At 32.6% G+C, this 19,031-nt stretch overlaps 1 protein-coding gene across 1 annotated transcript; it reads right to left on the reverse strand.

Moving 5' to 3' along the window:
• Positions 1-5,332: 5,332 nt before the first annotated feature.
• LOC110993937 (glutathione S-transferase 2) lies at positions 5,333-11,917 on the reverse strand. The gene is made up of 5 exons (XM_022260366.2): positions 11,797-11,917; positions 9,432-9,575; positions 8,045-8,212; positions 7,323-7,465; positions 5,333-6,053 (listed from the first exon to the last, which is right to left on the reverse strand). The coding sequence occupies exons 2-5, from the start codon at positions 9,562-9,564 to the stop codon at positions 5,880-5,882; spliced, it is 618 nt and encodes a 205-aa protein (XP_022116058.1). The 5' UTR covers positions 9,565-9,575; positions 11,797-11,917; the 3' UTR covers positions 5,333-5,879.
• Between the last annotated feature and the right edge of the window lie 7,114 nt (positions 11,918-19,031).

Here is a 19,031-nt window from a genome sequence, read left to right on the forward strand (position 1 = left end):
GATATATATAATTTTATTGTCGCTGAATCGAGGGTGCTTTAAAATAACTGACAAACCATTTTTAATATTTTGTCAATTCAGATTGTAGCTTCTTAGTATTGAGTAGATTGTGAATTGCAATGGCGTAGATACAAAAATTCATATTAACGGTCTCGTTGGGGAGTTTGTAGTCGATCTAACTTCACCTAACTGTGCGATTGGACGAAATCTCACAGTTGAATCGCTGAATAGGGTGAAATGAGTTCAAAGTGGGTGAAGTGAGCTCACGAATATACAATAATTGAGAATTATGATGAATATAATTTATAATAATTATTGTGAAACTGCCAATTTTTATATCATAACCATTAATTTGAAAGCTAACGTAGAATACATTTAATCTTTGTTCTACATGAATTTTGCTAGTTTTTCTAGATATGTAGTTGCCCACTGGCAACACTGTCACTGCAATTATATGTATATTATAATGTTGTAATTATAAACAAAATTGTGACGTTAATATATATGATTATAATTAGTTACTTATGTATGCCATTTAATTAAATTAATAATGAAATCTTTTTTTTAATACAATCCCTAAATAATAAATATCATCGATCATCCATAAGTGTTTAACTCAGTAGCCTTAGGTAAGATTTACCCTCTGATTTAGTAAAACATGGAAGTTTAACATACCCTATAAATACAGGATTCCAGATTTATTGTTGTTTCAATTGTGTTGTATTAAAAAACATCGGAATGCATGCCCAGAAGATATCGGAAACAGTTCACGTACCGTAATTTAACAAATAATTTTCACTGGTTATCGAAAAAGTTTTGGGCGAAACAATTGCGTTATTAGTGTATTAATAATTATACACATTTATTGCGTAAGACTTTATTTAACTTTAATTAATATAAACATATATTGCTGTTGAACAAACCAATCATTAATGGAGATATCCAGGCAGTACTCTTATTCTGTGTGGCCCAGCAAACGCGTTTTCATATCCAGGCTGGTAATTGTCAACATCCTCATCCAATAGAGCGCGCTTTACCAAATTTTTCACGTCTTCAGAAAGCACTGCGACAATGTATAGGCTTAGTAATAAAGTCACAACTAAACCGAATTTTACCGCCATATTTTCAGCTAACTTCAACAGTTCCACTTATATAGTAGACAAGGAATATACTGCGAGACATTTATATAACTTGTGTTGTTTTATGAAATAAAGAAAATCACGAGAAATTATTTACTAAGCCCCATTAGCACTGATTGTTTGTATTCTTTATATTTATTTAGCTGAGATGTAAATTTATTTAATACTAACAGACTCGGCCAAGCTTTGCTGTGGCTAAGGATTTTGTTATATTACGTAGTAGTAAACTATTCCAGGGCGTCTCCCTTGAATTTTAGGATAGGATAGAATTGTAGGAGAACTTAATATGTGAAAGTTAGATAGTTTATGTGAAACGTTGGTACTTTTAACACAGCGCCATCTGTTAGAATTGTATCAAATAATAAACAAATATTTGCAATAAAATAATATTGCGGGTATAAATTGAGATGTAAGCTATCTCTTTATCTTGTAAGTTAGAGCAAACTGCACACGGTGTGCAAATTTGATTGATATCGGTAGTTTAGAAGTCCATCGCGGACAAACAAAGTGACATGAATCATATATATTAAGATTGACGCGAAGATAGCTATGCGTTTTTAAACAAACCCAACCGCAACTCTGCGATCAAATTGTAGTTTTGCACCATCAAGCACACTGCAAGCATAATACATTTCATAAACAAAAAATCGAATGTATCGAATTAATTCATTAGATTCACTCATTTTGACGGTACGAAAAACAAATAAAAATCACACATTTTCCTGATTTTTGGAATTATCTTCTTTAAAATCTAAACTTTTAATGATACCAAAGCCAGCCAGATACAAATAGTATAGCTGTCGCAGTAAAGTAAATCAGAGAGTTAATTGAATCTCTAGACAGTTAATCAAAGATCGAATAATAGTCTTTTTCCCCAACCAATTATTTTGCAGCATAAAAATTACCGGTGGCGGTAAACATAACTTACTAAGGCGTACCTTGGTGTACCAACCTATTACTTGGCCATTTTAATCTGATAATTTTCTCTAATAGGCAAGTAGCAATCAGCCTGCTGTGTCTGACTCACGCCGTCAATATTTGGTTAATTCCAGGCCTGGTTCCTTATCATGCTCTTCATCATACTAGTGATAATAAAACAGCATTTATTGGAGCAATATGATTAGGATTGCACATTTAGTTAATTTTATTATATACAATGTGACTAAATATTTACAATATGCTTATCCCAGAATAATAATAATCAAAAGAGATAATTAAAAATTTACAAAAAGAAAATTATAACAAACTAGCGGATCCGACAGACGTTGTCCTGTCTACACGTCTTTAATTTCAAAATTTCAATTTTTAATAAGCCATTTTGATGAAAATGATTATTCAAATGTTATGACAATATCTAACGATCCAGCACATGGTCACACACGATATAACACAATGATAACAAAACTTTTTTAAAATTTCGGGACAGACTAAAATTAAAATTCGAATATTTATTTAACATTTGACACTGCGATGGTAGCGCCGTCTGTCAGATCCAATGTAAAACATTCCAAAATCAACAACAACTAATAAATTGAAAATTAATTAAAAAAACATTGTCCAGCGGACAAAATTGTGAATCTAAACCATTCCAAGATCCCCTTGAACACACACAAAAAATTTCGTCTAAATCGGTCCAGTCGTTTAGGAGGAGTTCAGTCACATACACACGCACACAAGAAATATATATATATTAAGATGTAAAAAGTTTGGTCCCTGTGTCCCAGCTGGAATACAACAAATACTGAAACGAAAAACTGCCAGCGTTTTTCCTCGTTGTATTGCGATAGTTATTCGTTGAGCTGGGAAATCAAGGAAAGTACCAGCTGTGTGGTCACCGGTACTATCTCCCAGGCGCCAGCTTTAATCTTTACTGGCCCAAGTCTCTACTACAAAGAATCTGTGGGAGGTGAGACGCATCCCGTAGCCTATTCTAAGCGTATATTTAAGATTTACTCGTAAATACAAAAATAAATAAGTAAATACTCGTGATAAGCATATGCACGGATTCTGACATAAGGAAGTCCTTTCTCGTTAAGTGAAAAATTTTACTTAATAAAAGAAAAAAACATCGTAGGAGAACTTAATATGTGAAAGTTAGATAGTTTATGTGAAACGTTGGTACTTTTAACACAGCGCCATCTGTTAGAATTGTATCAAATAATAAACAAATATTTGCAATAAAATAATATTGCGGGTATAAATTGAGATGTAAGCTATCTCTTTATCTTGTAAGTTAGAGCAAACTGCACACGGTGTGCAAATTTGATTGATATCGGTAGTTTAGAAGTCCATCGCGGACAAACAAAGTGACATGAATCATATATATTAAGATTGACGCGAAGATAGCTATGCGTTTTTAAACAAACCCAACCGCAACTCTGCGATCAAATTGTAGTTTTGCACCATCAAGCACACTGCAAGCATAATACATTTCATAAACAAAAAATCGAATGTATCGAATTAATTCATTAGATTCACTCATTTTGACGGTACGAAAAACAAATAAAAATCACACATTTTCCTGATTTTTGGAATTATCTTCTTTAAAATCTAAACTTTTAATGATACTAAAGCCAGCCAGATACAAATAGTATAGCTGTCGCAGTAAAGTAAATCAGAGAGTTAATTGAATCTCTAGACAGTTAATCAAAGATAGAATAATACTCTTTTTCCCCAACCAATTATTTTGCAGCATAAAAATTACCGGTGGCGCTAAACATAACTTACTAAGGCGTACCTTGGTGTAGCAAACTATTACTTGGCCATTTTAATCTGATAATTTTCTCTAATAGGCAAGTAGCAATCAGCCTGCTGTGTCTGACTCACGCCGTCAATATTTGGTTAATTCCTTATCATGCTCTTCATCATACTAGTGATAATAAAACAGCATTTATTGGAGCAATATGATTAGGATTGCACATTTAGTTAATTTTATTATATAGAATGTGACTAAATATTTACAATATGCTTATCCCAGAATAATAATAATCAAAAGAGATAATTAAAAATTTACAAAAAGAAAATTATAACAAACTAGCGGATCCGACAGACGTTGTCCTGTCTACACGTCTTTAATTTCAAAATTTCAATTTTTAATAAGCCATTTTGATGAAAATTATTATTCAAATGTTATGACAATATCTAACGATCCAGCACATGGTCACACACGATATAACACAATGATAACAAAACTTTTTTTAAATTTCGGGACAGACTAAAATTAAAATTCGAATATTATTTAACATTTGACACTGCGATGGTAGCGCCGTCTGTCAGATCCAATGTAAAACATTCCAAAATCAACAACAACTAATAAATTGAAAATTAATTAAAAAAACATTGTCCAGCGGACAAAATTGTGAATCTAAACCATTCCCAGATCCCCTTGAACACACACAAAAAATTTCGTCTAAATCGGTCCAGTCGTTTAGGAGGAGTTCAGTCACATACACACGCACACAAGAAATATATACATATATTAAGATGTAAAAAGTTTGGTCCCTGTGTCCCAGCTGGAATACAACAAATACTGAAACGAAAAACTGCCAGCGTTTTTCCTCGTTGTATTGCGATAGTTATTCGTTGAGCTGGGAAAGCAAGGAAAGTAGCAGCTCTGTGGTCACCGGTACTATCTCCCAGGCGCCAGCTTTAATCTTTACTGGCCCAAGTCTCTACTACAAAGAATCTGTGGGAGGTGAGACGCATCCCGTAGCCTATTCTAAGCGTATATTTAAGATTTACTCGTAAATACAAAAATAAATAAGTAAATACTCGTGATAAGCATATGCAAGGATTCTGACATAAGGAAGTCCTTTCTCGTTAAGTGAAAAATTTTCACTTAATAAAATAAAAAAACATCACTTACAAATTATACTGCATTGTTTTTATAAATTAATACATTTTTCTCTTATTTTAATTATAGTATTCAGGATGTAAATGATTTTTTATAATATATAATATTAATTATGTATATAATAATTTTTTTTTAATAATAACAGACGCGTATCTACGTTCTTATCTCTTTGGTTTGTTTTTTATGCCAATAAGTAAACAAATAGTACCGTTCAACCTTTAACCAGTTGTAGATTTGAATATTGATCTCTGATCACCAATTATTATATGTTCGGTTTTGTACCTTTAGGTGTCAGACAATTGTGTATCATTTTTATGAGGATAGAAAAAAAACCATTAAATATTGTGTTTTAATAAAATATATTTTACGTATCTATACTAGGTCTGGTACAAAACATCACTGTTTTTAAATCTGATATTATATATTTTCTGCAAAATGTATGAAAACTAAACCAGATAAAGACTATATTAATATAGACATATATTAATATAATATCTATATTATTATAACATTTCTCAATTGTGATAAACAATTATCAACTATTCTCAACATATATAATTTGTGATCGTGACAAAATTTTACATAATACTTGCAACACACAATGCACAGACTAAAATTTTTAATGGGCATAGAGTCGGCAGAAAAGTTTTTATACAATATAAAAAATGTTGTTTAATCAATTTAAACATTATGTATTTCTTCATTATAATAAAGCAATTTTAGTGGTATTTTGCCATTCTATAATAATAAAAAAGTGTTGCCAACTTTCCTTTGTCACATCTCAGTTTGATGTCTAAAATAAGATGTCACAGATTCGTTTAGTGATTGAAATAAAACGAAAATAATACAGAAATCGTTCGCCTTTCTATGCCATGTTTAAACTTAATTTAGATATCTGTCTTAGGCGCAGAAGCCACGTATTCCTTGACTTTAGGTAAAGAAATAACGTTGTCCCTCAATTTTGACAGGTTTGGGTACTTTTCGTCCAAGTCAGGCATTTGGAGGAGCATGTTCTTCATCGCGTCATATACGCCGGCGATTACAAAGTCGCCCCAACTTAACTGTAAAAACAAGCATTGATGTAATATTAATGATGTTTATAGGAAATAAACTATGAAGCTTCCAGTATACTTGGAATTACTACATATGTTTTAAACTTATAAAAAATTATACGGCTGATTCGAATAAATAAAATCGTGAGAGCGTTTTAAATTAAACATAATACGCACTTTGTGTATCTGTGTGTATTATATACAGATTTCACACATGGAAAAAAGGCCTCAAGGTTAAAATGTTTCATTTGATACTAAGGCACTTATATAAAAAAAATTATAGAACTGGGGGCAAACGGGCTTAGCTGGATGCTTAGCTGATGTTAAGTGATACCGCCGCCCAAGGCCACTCTCAATGCCAGAGGGTTCGCGGGTGCGTTTCCGGCCTTTTAATAATGTTTTAAAACCAATCTACCGTTTTTAGTATGGTATTGTTTCATCTAAATTAAAACTATAAATGTGTATGGGAATTTATTCCTAAGTGTTAAAGAGATGGTAAAAACTACATATTTTATTATAGAAATTTGTAATTCGAGACCTTGGTGAAAATTGTATTTTAATTGATTCGGTTTTGATCCATGTCGATGTTTTAATGTTTGAATCTCTGACGAAAAACATTTTACAACTTATTAATATTTATATATAAGTTATAAAATGCATATATAATGAATATATCAAGCGATATACATCACTTTCACGTTTTCACATTTGAGAATGTATCTGAATTCTTTGTTTTGTAACAGTTAATCAGAAGTATGATTTATGTAAACAGTTCGTTTAAATGATGAAATGAATAAAAGACAAAGAAACAGAATTGTTCGTAATTATACTAATAATTAATAATAATAATTAATTATGTATAATTGGTCAGGGCTAGTTATGAACAGAACAAATTATATGTAATTAGTATTTCGCAAGATTGCGTATTATTTTTCCCATTAACATTCCATTATTTCCATCCATAATGTTGAATGGTAAAAAACTTATTTATTAATAATATAAATAAGTCATAATGACTAATGATTATATCAGTTAAATGATATAAGACTTTAAGAATAAAAGATGAATGTATTTTTGACATACGAGGTTATCATTCTACATTGACTATATTGTCTATGCTTCAATGAAATGCATTTTCGAGGATTCCTACTAAAAATTAATACATTTATTTACTATTACTTTTTAGAGCTGTGCTTTCGAAATTTTGATGAAAAGAGGGGGTAAACCTGCTTATATAATACTTGAACGGCCCATTAGATCATCGTTAATTCTACCAACCTTTCCATTGGCAATATGTCCGTTGTTCTTGCCAATGAGCTCGTTAAGTTTCTTCAAGGCTTCAGGGTAGTAATTCTTCTCCAGGTCCGCTTTAATCTTTTCCTTGATGGCGGGATCTTGTTCTAGCATAACGGTTGAGGCCTCTAAAAATAAACCCAGGGATTACATAATTTTATTCATATAGAGTTAAAATTGTGTAATAAATTTTTTTGATTCCTTATATATTTAGATGTTTTATTTATTGTACAGTCAAGATCACTATGAAATTTTCACTTGAGACTTAACACACTTTTCCTTTCCCCTGCACCTATTTTTACTACAGAATAAAATACATTCATTACAATGCACCATTTGAACTACATCTGCCTCTGTTCAGCATAGCGTTAACACAATTTAACAGAAAGAGACGTAATATTACAAAAATACAATTTATTTTTTACAATACGGAAGTTAATTTATTTCAGTATTAGACATTCTGATGACATCATGATCATTTGTCAATCAAATAGGCAAGTAGTTACCTGTGCCAGACACAAGCCGTCGACTTTCTGGGTGTAAGGCAAGTTGGTTTCCTCGCGATGTTTTCCTTTATCGTCCAAGCGAATGTTAAATTCGCATATAGACAGAAGTCCATTGGTGCACAGCCAGGTATTGAACCTACAACCTCAGGCATGAGAGTATGCGACGGAAGTCACTGGGCCAACACTAATTAAATTACTTACTTAGACGAATATCAGTGAAAAAGTCCATGTTCTGATCGATTTCGAAGGACTCTTCAAGATTGTCTCCGGCGATTCCGTATTTGCGCCCGAGGTAGCGGGCAATGGCCAGTGTCTGACTGATTTTCTTTCCATTGATCTCAAGTACTGGCATCTGGCCGAATGGGGTTTCTGGAATACAGTATTATGGTATGAAAATTTGAAGGAAGGATGTTCTACGACAGGACCTTGATTCTTCTTCATCTTAATTTTTTTTTTCTTTAACCAAATCCTAGTCTCTTTTATCATGCCTTTTAAAATATTTAAGAAATGTATTAAAGGAAAGCTGTGTAAAAAGGCTTACTATAAAGTTAACGATTATCTAGTTGATAAAAGCTATTTTAATTATTTTGCGATATTTGTTTTACAATAAGTTTTGTTTGATGATTTGCTATTTTAAAAGAGTTCCGAGAGTTTTTTACGCCGGCTTTTTCTCTCGGCGTCTGTCTTCTTTGCCGATGACTAGGGATGTCCATTCAAATTTAATGACGTGGAATAAATGATACCTGTATCTTATATTCCAGTATAAACATATTTTTTTTAATAAAGATGTCAAGTTGGCTATAAATCCTGTTGCATAAATCCTTTTTTTGTTTTCAGCTTTTTATTACATATTCTGAATTTGGAACACGTATGATATTTTAAAACTTTTTTGGATTTGGCGCCATTTCACATAATATGTGTTTCGTAATATAATTTCGTAGAATAATTATGGTTTCGTAATTCGTATCATTATCAAATTTCAGACAACAAAGCGAACACAGTTTCTGTTCAACATGAACACAGAACACACTACCTAATATGAGCCGAGATGATAAGAAAAACGTTATAAAAACCAAACAAATTACGTGAATATGATATGAATTGTTTTATAAACTGTATAATTTAGTTTATTTATACACAGATAAGAAATTTATAACATATGAAAACACATTTAAATCGCAATCATACAGTGACACAAATTGCTTAAAATGAGTTATGGAATTCAGGTTTTGGCAATGTCAGTTAAAATTTGTAAAAATAAATATTAAACTGTAACAAACGAATCAACTTTCGCCCATCGTAATCCAAAATAAAAAAATAAGACGAATATTTAGCGTCGACCTTAATATTTGAGTTATACAGATTCTACTGCATAAGCAAAATCTAAATTGATACTAAACAGCTGATCTAACATCCACCATTTTGTTTTTCAATATGCTTAAACATCGCCCATATTACCCGAAAAATACATAATCGTTAATGATGTTTTGTTTAAACTCTGTATTCGGCTTATCAGAATAAAATATTTAAATATTGTTATCAAGACTGAGGCGTTATTTAGTAATGGAGTACATCCATTAAAACCTACTTGGTTTGAATTCCGGCCATTGATCCTTGGGCACTCTGTGGTCTTCGAACTTCTGTCCGCCGTAAGTCAACAGCATACGAAGACCTTCACCAAGACCCTTGATGGGGAAGTAGTATAATACAACGTTCTCCATTTTTCCTGAAACTATATTAATCAAATAAATTTATTACTTACTTTCCTTACAGCTTTTATAAATTAAAAAACAGTACCCCAGTTACCCCTCGTAACAAAATAATAAAATTAATAATAATTAATATTTTATTTACAAAGAATATTAACATACATACATACACATATATATTCAAATTGATAAATTATAAAAAACCGCACAGACGGCCATATACAGGCATGCAAACGTCATATAAATTATCAGTACCTGGATGGCCGGTATTTTTATTTTGTTATAAATTGTGTTTTTTGGAAATTATATTTAAGTACGAATTACATACTAATAAAATGATGAAATATGAAAAATATAGAATATATATGCTGGAATAGCTTTAGTGTTGTTGTCTCGTTAAAGCATTAAAAAAAATAGTATTATTATTCGCCGATAGATGTCAGGAAGATTCATTTTTCAGTTTAAATTGGGACCACTTATACACCACCTTTTTGTTATTTTCTATCCTTTATTCCTAGCTAGATCGATTTATCGCCCCCGAAACCCCCCGTATACTAAATTTCATGAAAAATCGTTGGAGCGGATTCCGAGATTCCAGTTATATATATATGTATATATATACAAGAATTGCTCGTTTAAAGATATACGATAAGATAAGATAATAATAAGAACAGTTAAGTTATTTATAATTGTTATCAAAACATATGGTGTGAATACCCTCAATTATAGGCGCATTGTCTTTAAAAATGTAATCACCTCCCATTTGAAAGCATTAAGTACAGAATGCTTTATGGTTCTCGACTACATTGCTGCATCTCTATTATTTATGCCTTAAGATCAACCTTGTGTGAGTCGTTCTAAGAAGTGCATTTTTTATACAGCTACCAATACAAGTTTATATAAGCAAAACAATATTGAATTCACGACCTCAGGTTAAAGAGTACTCTTAACCACTAGTATATATTTACGTATTTTTCGCATTTGAAAAATAATTTAAGTCGAAAGAGTTATTTCTCTTATCATTCAAATTGAAATTGTTTTATTACTTTTTACAAGAAGAACAAATTAGAAAAATATTTGGTTTTTTTTTACATAAGTTACAGAAACAGAACACAGATTGATTAGATACATATAGTTGTTACATACTAAACAACATTTGAAAATCTGAAACCCAAATACATCTGTACACAGCATTTTACACTAAATATCTATATATGCAAAACAACTTTTTTATTATTCACCATGTAAATTATAGACCTTAACTTACATATTTTTTATAAGTTGAATAATTAATTAATTTAATGAACGCAGCCCGGCTTTTTTTACTAATATCTAATTTGTAGTACGAGATCCGGCTGCAGGATTAGACCGCTGATCGGTTATTTGCTAAAAACCATTTTTTATGCTTCTGACGAATTATTTGCGTACTTAAATATCTGTAAGAAATGTAATGCCTAATTTTATTACCTACTATTATTAATTATATATTTTTGTTAAATTAAGGTAGGTTATTGTTTTTCATTTTTGAGTCAATTATGAATAATTATAAATAGAATTTAATTGTATCTATTAAGAGAATGTATATCTACCAAGTTGTATTTTTAGTGAAATTATTTTGAATTGATTTTTTCGAAAACATTTCGTTCACTTGTTATTTAAATATCGTCTACATGACGGCAATGTACATAAAGATTTTAAAAAATCCCGGGTGCCGTTGATCACATGGCCATACTTCTTCGCAGTCAGGTGTAAACAGGTATGATTTCGATACATTTATACATTCATAGCGTACAATTTATTAATGAAGTTAGAAAAACAATGTTCAACGAACTTTTGCGTGTAAGTTTGTGCCGCAACTAAAGTTGCAATTATTATTTTTTATTGCATCCATTCTTCCATTTTTATTACACCTGCATTATTATCGGTTTAGTAGTTACGATGCCGGAGATAAAAATAGTATTTCATAAATCCAAATTCACAGCACACAAGCAATAAACAAAACATAATAAATGTCTATAAGTGGTCCGTTAGTTTACTAGAAACGTATACAGTTATATTATGTACCAATCGGTTGTACTCATGATACGTCGACAGTTAAAGAAAAATACAAATCAAACTTGTTTATTGCAAGATGCTAACGGTGATTTAAGAAAAACTTCAAAAAGAAGGTTTTCTTTATATCCTTTAAATATTAACTTCAATAGTATTATATTAAATTCTATTATATGTATTTACAATACTTACTTGAGATTCAAAACACGAGATACGACAGTACGCAGCGTTGGTTCGCGGCAGACTAACTTATCCAACAGCTACAAATTTAACGTACACACCCACTACCCAGTACCCACCATGGCCTAGGGTTGTCATATGAAAAAAAATATAGCATATCTATATTTTTAACTTACATACTACTTATATACATATTTTTTAATCTATTTAAGCAAAATAAAACTCTGGTTACCAAGTTAATAATAATCTAAATGTGTCAATCCATTTTTGTATTTCATGTATGTTTTTTTTAGCATACATTATTAGTTTTACAATTTAGTAATGTTTTTGAATACAATTTTTAAAAAATTGAATATGTCACATACTCTGTTAAATAAAATGTGTGACAATTTCCGTAAATGTTAATGTTACAAAAAATCCAATTAAAATATGTTTACACAAGATAAAATAAATAATATACCCAATTTTAGAAAAGAACTGAAAAGCCGGCAAAACAGTGGATTAGGTTCGAGAAAGGCACTTATCAATGCTTTTTAAAATCCGTTCAACCCACCGAATTTATCCATCTCCGGATAAGTACAGTTTTAGCCGTTTAAATGGCGAAAAACTCAAAATAGGGGCCTTAACTCCTAGGTTGGTTAAAATAGCACATGTTTCAATGCAAAAATAACATTCAAAATTGCTTCGTAAGAGTATTTTAAAACAAACCTCTATCAGGCTACTAGTAATTAATAAAGAGATATTTTTCAATCAATTTGTCATTTATTTATAATTTATTTATAAAAATAACCAAATACTTGTTTCTCTTGTATTTACAATAAAAGTAACATTAAAAGCGACCAAAATGTACGGTTCCTGGGTCATCAGGTGGTAGAAATAATAGAAGATTTGTAGATTACCTTATATTCACCACTTCCGTATAACAATAGAATATGAGCGATATAATAGAATTATAATAAAATTATAATTAAACAATTGAAGAGAGTGCCGACGTCTGGCTATGCTCTCGGGGTGTAACTCCCATGACTTAGTTTAATGCAGATGAAGAGAGTGCCTGCGGACGGCTATACTCTCGGGGCGTGACTCCAACGATTCAGGAAATCGTCCTGCTTATAAGTGATTCAAGTATATAGCCACAGCACGTACATACAGTGGAAATCTTCACGTTTGTAGCTGAGCATGATGTATGAGCCTTGGCACGTATATAGAGAAACATCACGCTTATAAAACTAAGAAAACCTAAGTGAGCAAAATGTACAGCCTTGGCTCGTACATACTCCCACAGGCAAAAAGTGCAAGATGAATATGAAGTGCTTTACAATAACAATTCATTGTATGCTTAACAGTCTCTAGAACACTGAAGTCTTTAAACTTATATTAACACTTCTGACACAATTTCACAGCACTATCACTAGCACTAAGATATACTGGAGCCCGGTCCCGGGTGGCTTCTCCTGAGGCCACTGCGAAACCGGTTGCTGATTCTGCCGATGTTCACCTACTGCTCCGTGACGTCTCCTGATCTTTACATGATTGTAATCTCCTATCCACTAATTGTCTTGAGCACATACTGAGAACCATCATGAGCATAAAAAGTATAATACTGTTTTGGTAACTGCAACCATTACCTAGGTTAAATATAATTGTTATAAAATGCAACCGTATCTCGGTAATTTGATATCTATATCATATTCATTGTATGTGACGTCTTTCACAGTAGGTCAATCAACTAGCTAAGATATGATATTTTGCTGAACTGGCATTCCACTTATTGTTTACGATATTAGTAGCGTTTTTCACTTTATAAAATGATTTATGTATATTGATGTATGTATAATAATAACTTTCGCTCAATATTAAATGAAATGTTTCGACAATGTATGTTATTCATAAATGGAACTGAACATACGAGTCTCGGCTTTGTATCCTTAAAGGAATTTTAAGAATAACTTTATATATGGTGCTTTTCTTTCTTTTCCTTTGATTACTCATATTTGACTCATAGCATTGCATAACTGAATAAGTTTGTTGTATATTACTTTTACGAAGTCCTGTATCTGTGAGCCTGCTATAGTGCGAAACGATAACGTTGCGCAATCTTCCCCTTTTACGAAATATATCACCTTTCATTCTAACCTTTCTTTTTGACCATTCTAGAAATTCCTTTCTTTTCTTAACTCCTTTTTTCTTCTTTTGAGAACACACGAACTGAGACAAACTTTCTTTTTCTTCTGGTTCTTGCTTGTTTTGTAAGCAGTTCATGCTTTCGACACCCACGTTATCATGATGTGATTTATCTTCTCCGATTACTTTACAACCAAGTTGCGTTTGCTGTTCTATGGATTGCAATGATTGCTTGCTAGATTCAATAGATAATTTACTATCAATGTTCTTCTTCGTACACAAATTGGAATTAAACGTATTTGTAATATGAATTGAAGAACCAGACATTGTATCTTGACCTGTACTATGTTGTAGGGTCCCTCCTACTCCAGAGATGACGCTATCATGCTCCATTCTGTCTGACATCAAAGATTTTACTACGCTTTCTGCTAATTCGGCTACTCCTATGCCTTGATAAATATCTGCACATACACTGTGCTCGTTCTCAATTTCTCCTAAACGTTCTTCCACTTTTGCCGAAGACGAATAATTTCTCTTATCCGATTTATATTGAAATGATCGCTCTCTTTGCGTAGAATAATAATTTTCATTTGAATTAAATAGTGCATGGTGCAATATAGTATTATGTTTTTGGGAACAAATCTTACATCTTTTATGCGAGAAGCAATCTTCCACGTCATGCTTAAACAAACAATTTGTGCAAAGCTGCAATCTTAAAATGGTATCAACCCTTTCATTAAAATCCTTTTCTAACAATGATCGACAATTAAACAGGCCATGATTAGACAAGTTGCATAATTGACAACGTTTTATTTTATTTGTATTTTCTTGACCTTGGTTATCGAAACGCGTCGACAGCGAATTTTTGCTGACGCTAAAATTTGATGTAGGCCACTGTTGTTTACTAATTAAATCTTTCCGGATTTGATTATTAGCTGTTTGCAAGCCATTTAATGAATTTTCTGAATTATGTGAATCCCTAAGTATCGGTGATTCCATAAGCGTTTCTAGAGAATTCTTCTGCCAGTCGGTAGCATGAAATTTGCGATTCAACTCTCTCCTTTGGCGCCTATATTTAGCTTCCTGCTCGTAATATTTATTCTGATACTCCGAGTCAGATCCATTAAGAACAGTATTTATTTGGATATGGGTTTCAAAAATTAAATCCCATCGTAATTTTATTCCTTCTAGTACATACTCAAGTTCATCTTTTTCGTATGCCGAATATGCCTTAGATTGTTCCAATATGCTATCCAACGACCTAAAATAAGCTTCTTGCTTGCGAAGCAACTCTTCAGTTTTCGAAACTTGGAGTAACTTATCCATTATGCTTGTTAAAATGCTCAATGAATGCTTCTAATCATTCTCAGTAAAATTATGCTCGAAATGAATGAGATAATTCTCAGAATTAATAGTGCTCAAAACAAATGGAAAGGACTTACTGCTGTAGCTACCTCCCTCTGTTGAAGATTGACGTCCGTTGCCTTCTTCTAGGTTAAAAAGGACGCCGATATACTCTTGACCCCTCTGGATCCTTATAAATGTTGGGAAAGGACTTATTTCACTTGCCTCCCTTTAATAACGATTGACGTCCGTTGCCTTCTTCTAGGTTAAAAAGGACGCCGATATACTCTTGACCCCTCTGGATCCTTATAAATGTTGGGACAGGACTTATTTCACTTGCCTCCCTTTAATAACGATTGACGTCCGTTGCCTTCTTCTAGGTTCAAAAGGACGCCGATATACTGTTGACCACTCTGGGTCCATATAAATGTTGGGACAGGACTTATTTCACTTGCCTCCCTTTATTAACGATTGACGTCCGTTGCCTTCTTCTAGGTTAAAAAGGACGCCGATATACTGTTGACCCCTCTGGATCCTTATAAATGTTGGGACAGGACTTATTTCACTTGCCTCCCTTTATTAACGATTGACGTCCGTTGCCTTCTTGGTTCAAAAGGACGCCGATATACTGATGATCCCTCTGGATACTTAACACGTTGCTCTCCTCTTTTCTATTGATGCGGATGATGGTGTTCTACTTGCTTGATGACTCCACAAACCAGCAGTGGGATGTTTTTCCACGGCGCCGATCTTCAGGAAAACGGAGAAAAACGCGAACGCGATCAACTGTACGCGAAAGACCCGCTATTCCCGGATAGCTCGAAGGACCAAAATGTACGGTTCCTGGGTCATCAGGTGGTAGAAATAATAGAAGATTTGTAGATTACCTTATATTCACCACTTCCGTATAACAATAGAATATGAGCGATATAATAGAATTATAATAAAATTATAATTAAACAATTGAAGAGAGTGCCGACGTCTGGCTATGCTCTCGGGGTGTAACTCCCATGACTTAGTTTAATGCAGATGAAGAGAGTGCCTGCGGACGGCTATACTCTCGGGGCGTGACTCCAACGATTCAGGAAATCGTCCTGCTTATAAGTGATTCAAGTATATAGCCACAGCACGTACATACAGTGGAAATCTTCACGTTTGTAGCTGAGCATGATGTATGAGCCTTGGCACGTATATAGAGAAACATCACGCTTATAAAACTAAGAAAACCTAAGTGAGCAAAATGTACAGCCTTGGCTCGTACAATCTTTTTACATAAACATACACATAACCACAATAGTTAAATTGTATATTGGCTAGATAAGCTTCTTTCAAAGTGACATACTATTGTAAGCTTGTGCCGTAGCTAACAAAAACAGAAGAAAAATTTGTTATTGCATCATCACGTCAACTCATGGCTCCACTGATCAAGGATTTCCGATGCCAGAGACAAACTTAAAATAGGTATATCATAATAAAGATTCAGAGCACACAACCAGTAAACCAAAAAATCTAAATGGTAATGGTATGCGCAATGGGCATTATCGTCCAACAAATAAACTTTAAGTTAATAAATTAATTTAATTTCTTAGGTGCCGTTCTGTAGTATTAAAGTACAAAATTCGTTTTCTACGTTACTCGTAATTATTTTTCCTTTTTAATAACTCTCAAATACCAAACACATAAGAGTAATAGAGAAAGTAATCGCAATAGTTTTGGGTTATTACGGAAATATGCTGCCCTACCAATAACCTTGCCTAAACCCTGTACACCAATACTAAAAAATAGAATAATCGATCGTTAACAATGTGTTCCATTACGACCGCCTTAATGATGTCTTTATGAATAATAAATGAAGGCTAAATCGTTTAGGTACAGAACTAAAATATTCAACTAATAACCATCTAGAATACGTAAAAGCAAAATCAATAAAACTAACGTCTCTTTCTGTCAATGTGTTTATGCTGTAATACAAAGAGATGGGATTAAAACCCTTTTGGATGATACCAAGTTTTGTAAATTAAGAGTTTTATAACACAGGAGTAATGCAAACTCCAACAGAATGTACCCCAACCAACTTCAAATACGCATAAATATTGAAAAATACGGCTAATTTACTGTTTGTGATGTTTCAGTTGTAGCCACGCTTTAATTGCAGTTTTGCTTTTGTTTGTTGATGGGGTATGGAACCACACCACATAAACTATATAGAATCGCTTCAGCGTTTTTTAGAAAAAAATCCCCACTAAGACATATTAGTTCCCGCTGTACTTGGAACCACCAAGTTGGCAAAACTGATAAAATCTACACGTGCCTCCTCAAAAATAGCCACCCCGATATCATTCATTCTAGTATTGTCTTTTATTAATATAGCTTTTACACATTTAAGAAAACAATTTTTTACCGGATTGAACCTATGTATTATTGTAAACTTATAATTATTTAACATAATTTTAAATAATTATAAATTTACAATAATACATAGTTTTCATTCAATCATTAATTCTACTTCGGATCAGTTTAAAATTAAGTGTTTTTGTTTAATAAATTCTAGTCAAAGTGTTCTCTCTCTTCTCTCTTACAGAAATACAGTTTTCTTTTTTCAAATTTGTGTAATTCATTGTGTAACCTTTCCGGATGTGATAACAGCAGAGCCATATCCGCAATACGGTTACGTCTGCCTTATCACACACAATAATTGTAGTAGTAGTATTGTAGAGTCATTACTCTACACTACATTATCCCTGAACAACGAAGTAGTTAAGTATGTCCGTTGCAAAGTCGGTTCAATCAAAGACCTTTGTGTCAACCCTACGGTAACCGGACTCAGTAGCCTTGAACGTTTGTTCGGAATTTGCCAAGTAATGGTGATGCCGCGAATACTCTCAATAGATCAGTTTTTTGTTATTTATTTAATTCATTTTTAGCTTTTATATTTTATTTGTTCATATTTTAAATAAAAACCTAAGTATGACTAGTTATCTAAACGATGTTATGTTTTTTGTTGCACGTCTTCCGGGACAAAGATGGCGCTGGGAGACTTGTCTGAATCTTCTTCTCATTCGGTACGCTCTTGGCAGAGCGGTCGTGATCGCGATGTGGTAGAAGGCGCAGATGTGATGCGCTTCACGACGCTCCGCCACCGCTGCCTATTGGAGGTCATCCTGCTGCACTGATTCAGTGGTTCTCCTACGGCGGACTTAATCTGATCAGTCCAACGTATAGGTGAATTTAGTGAATTCGAATTTCATTTTCCTTTTTATTATTTACAACGAAAATAAATCGTATTAATTTGTTCGGTTCAACGCATTTATCAAAAGATATGTATAAGAGCAATTTGTGGAGTAAACTATCTTGATAGTACCTTTGTATAAGAAGCTCAAAATTTTACCTCTTCCATGTATGTAATTTTTAGAAATGTCTTTACATATTTTAAGTCCGAGGGAATAAACATCGGTCAAAGTAGATATGGGGAGAAATTATCTGTGCGAAATATTAATTTGAAACGGTGTAGAAAAACACCTTTTGTATGGCAATCAAGGTTTACAAATATTTACCAAAATCATTAAAAGATATTCCAACTAGAGTTTTTAAATCGACTTAAGATACTACTTTTAGAGTATTATAAGATGTATTACTCAGTTGATGATTATTTGTGTGGAACATTATTATTAATATTAATTTGAAACGTATAATAATAAATATGTATGATACAAATAATTTAAGATTTTGACTCATTTTCACTATTAAGACAAATTTTCACGCCATTGTGTGGCAGAATA

This window comes from Pieris rapae, chromosome 21, assembly GCF_905147795.1.
Source record: "Pieris rapae chromosome 21, ilPieRapa1.1, whole genome shotgun sequence".
Taxonomy (NCBI): Eukaryota; Metazoa; Arthropoda; class Insecta; order Lepidoptera; family Pieridae; genus Pieris; species Pieris rapae.

Coding starts and splice junctions, on each gene's coding strand:
- LOC110993937 (XM_022260366.2), bottom strand. CDS start 9,564: ATGGAGAACGTTGTATTATACTACTTCCCCATCAAGGGTCTTGGTGAA. Junction 7,466..8,044: donor TTTCACTGATATTCGTCTAA/GTAAGTAATTTA, acceptor GTTTATTTTTAG/AGGCCTCAACCGTTATGCTA. Junction 6,054..7,322: donor GACATATTGCCAATGGAAAG/GTTGGTAGAATT, acceptor TTGTTTTTACAG/TTAAGTTGGGGCGACTTTGT.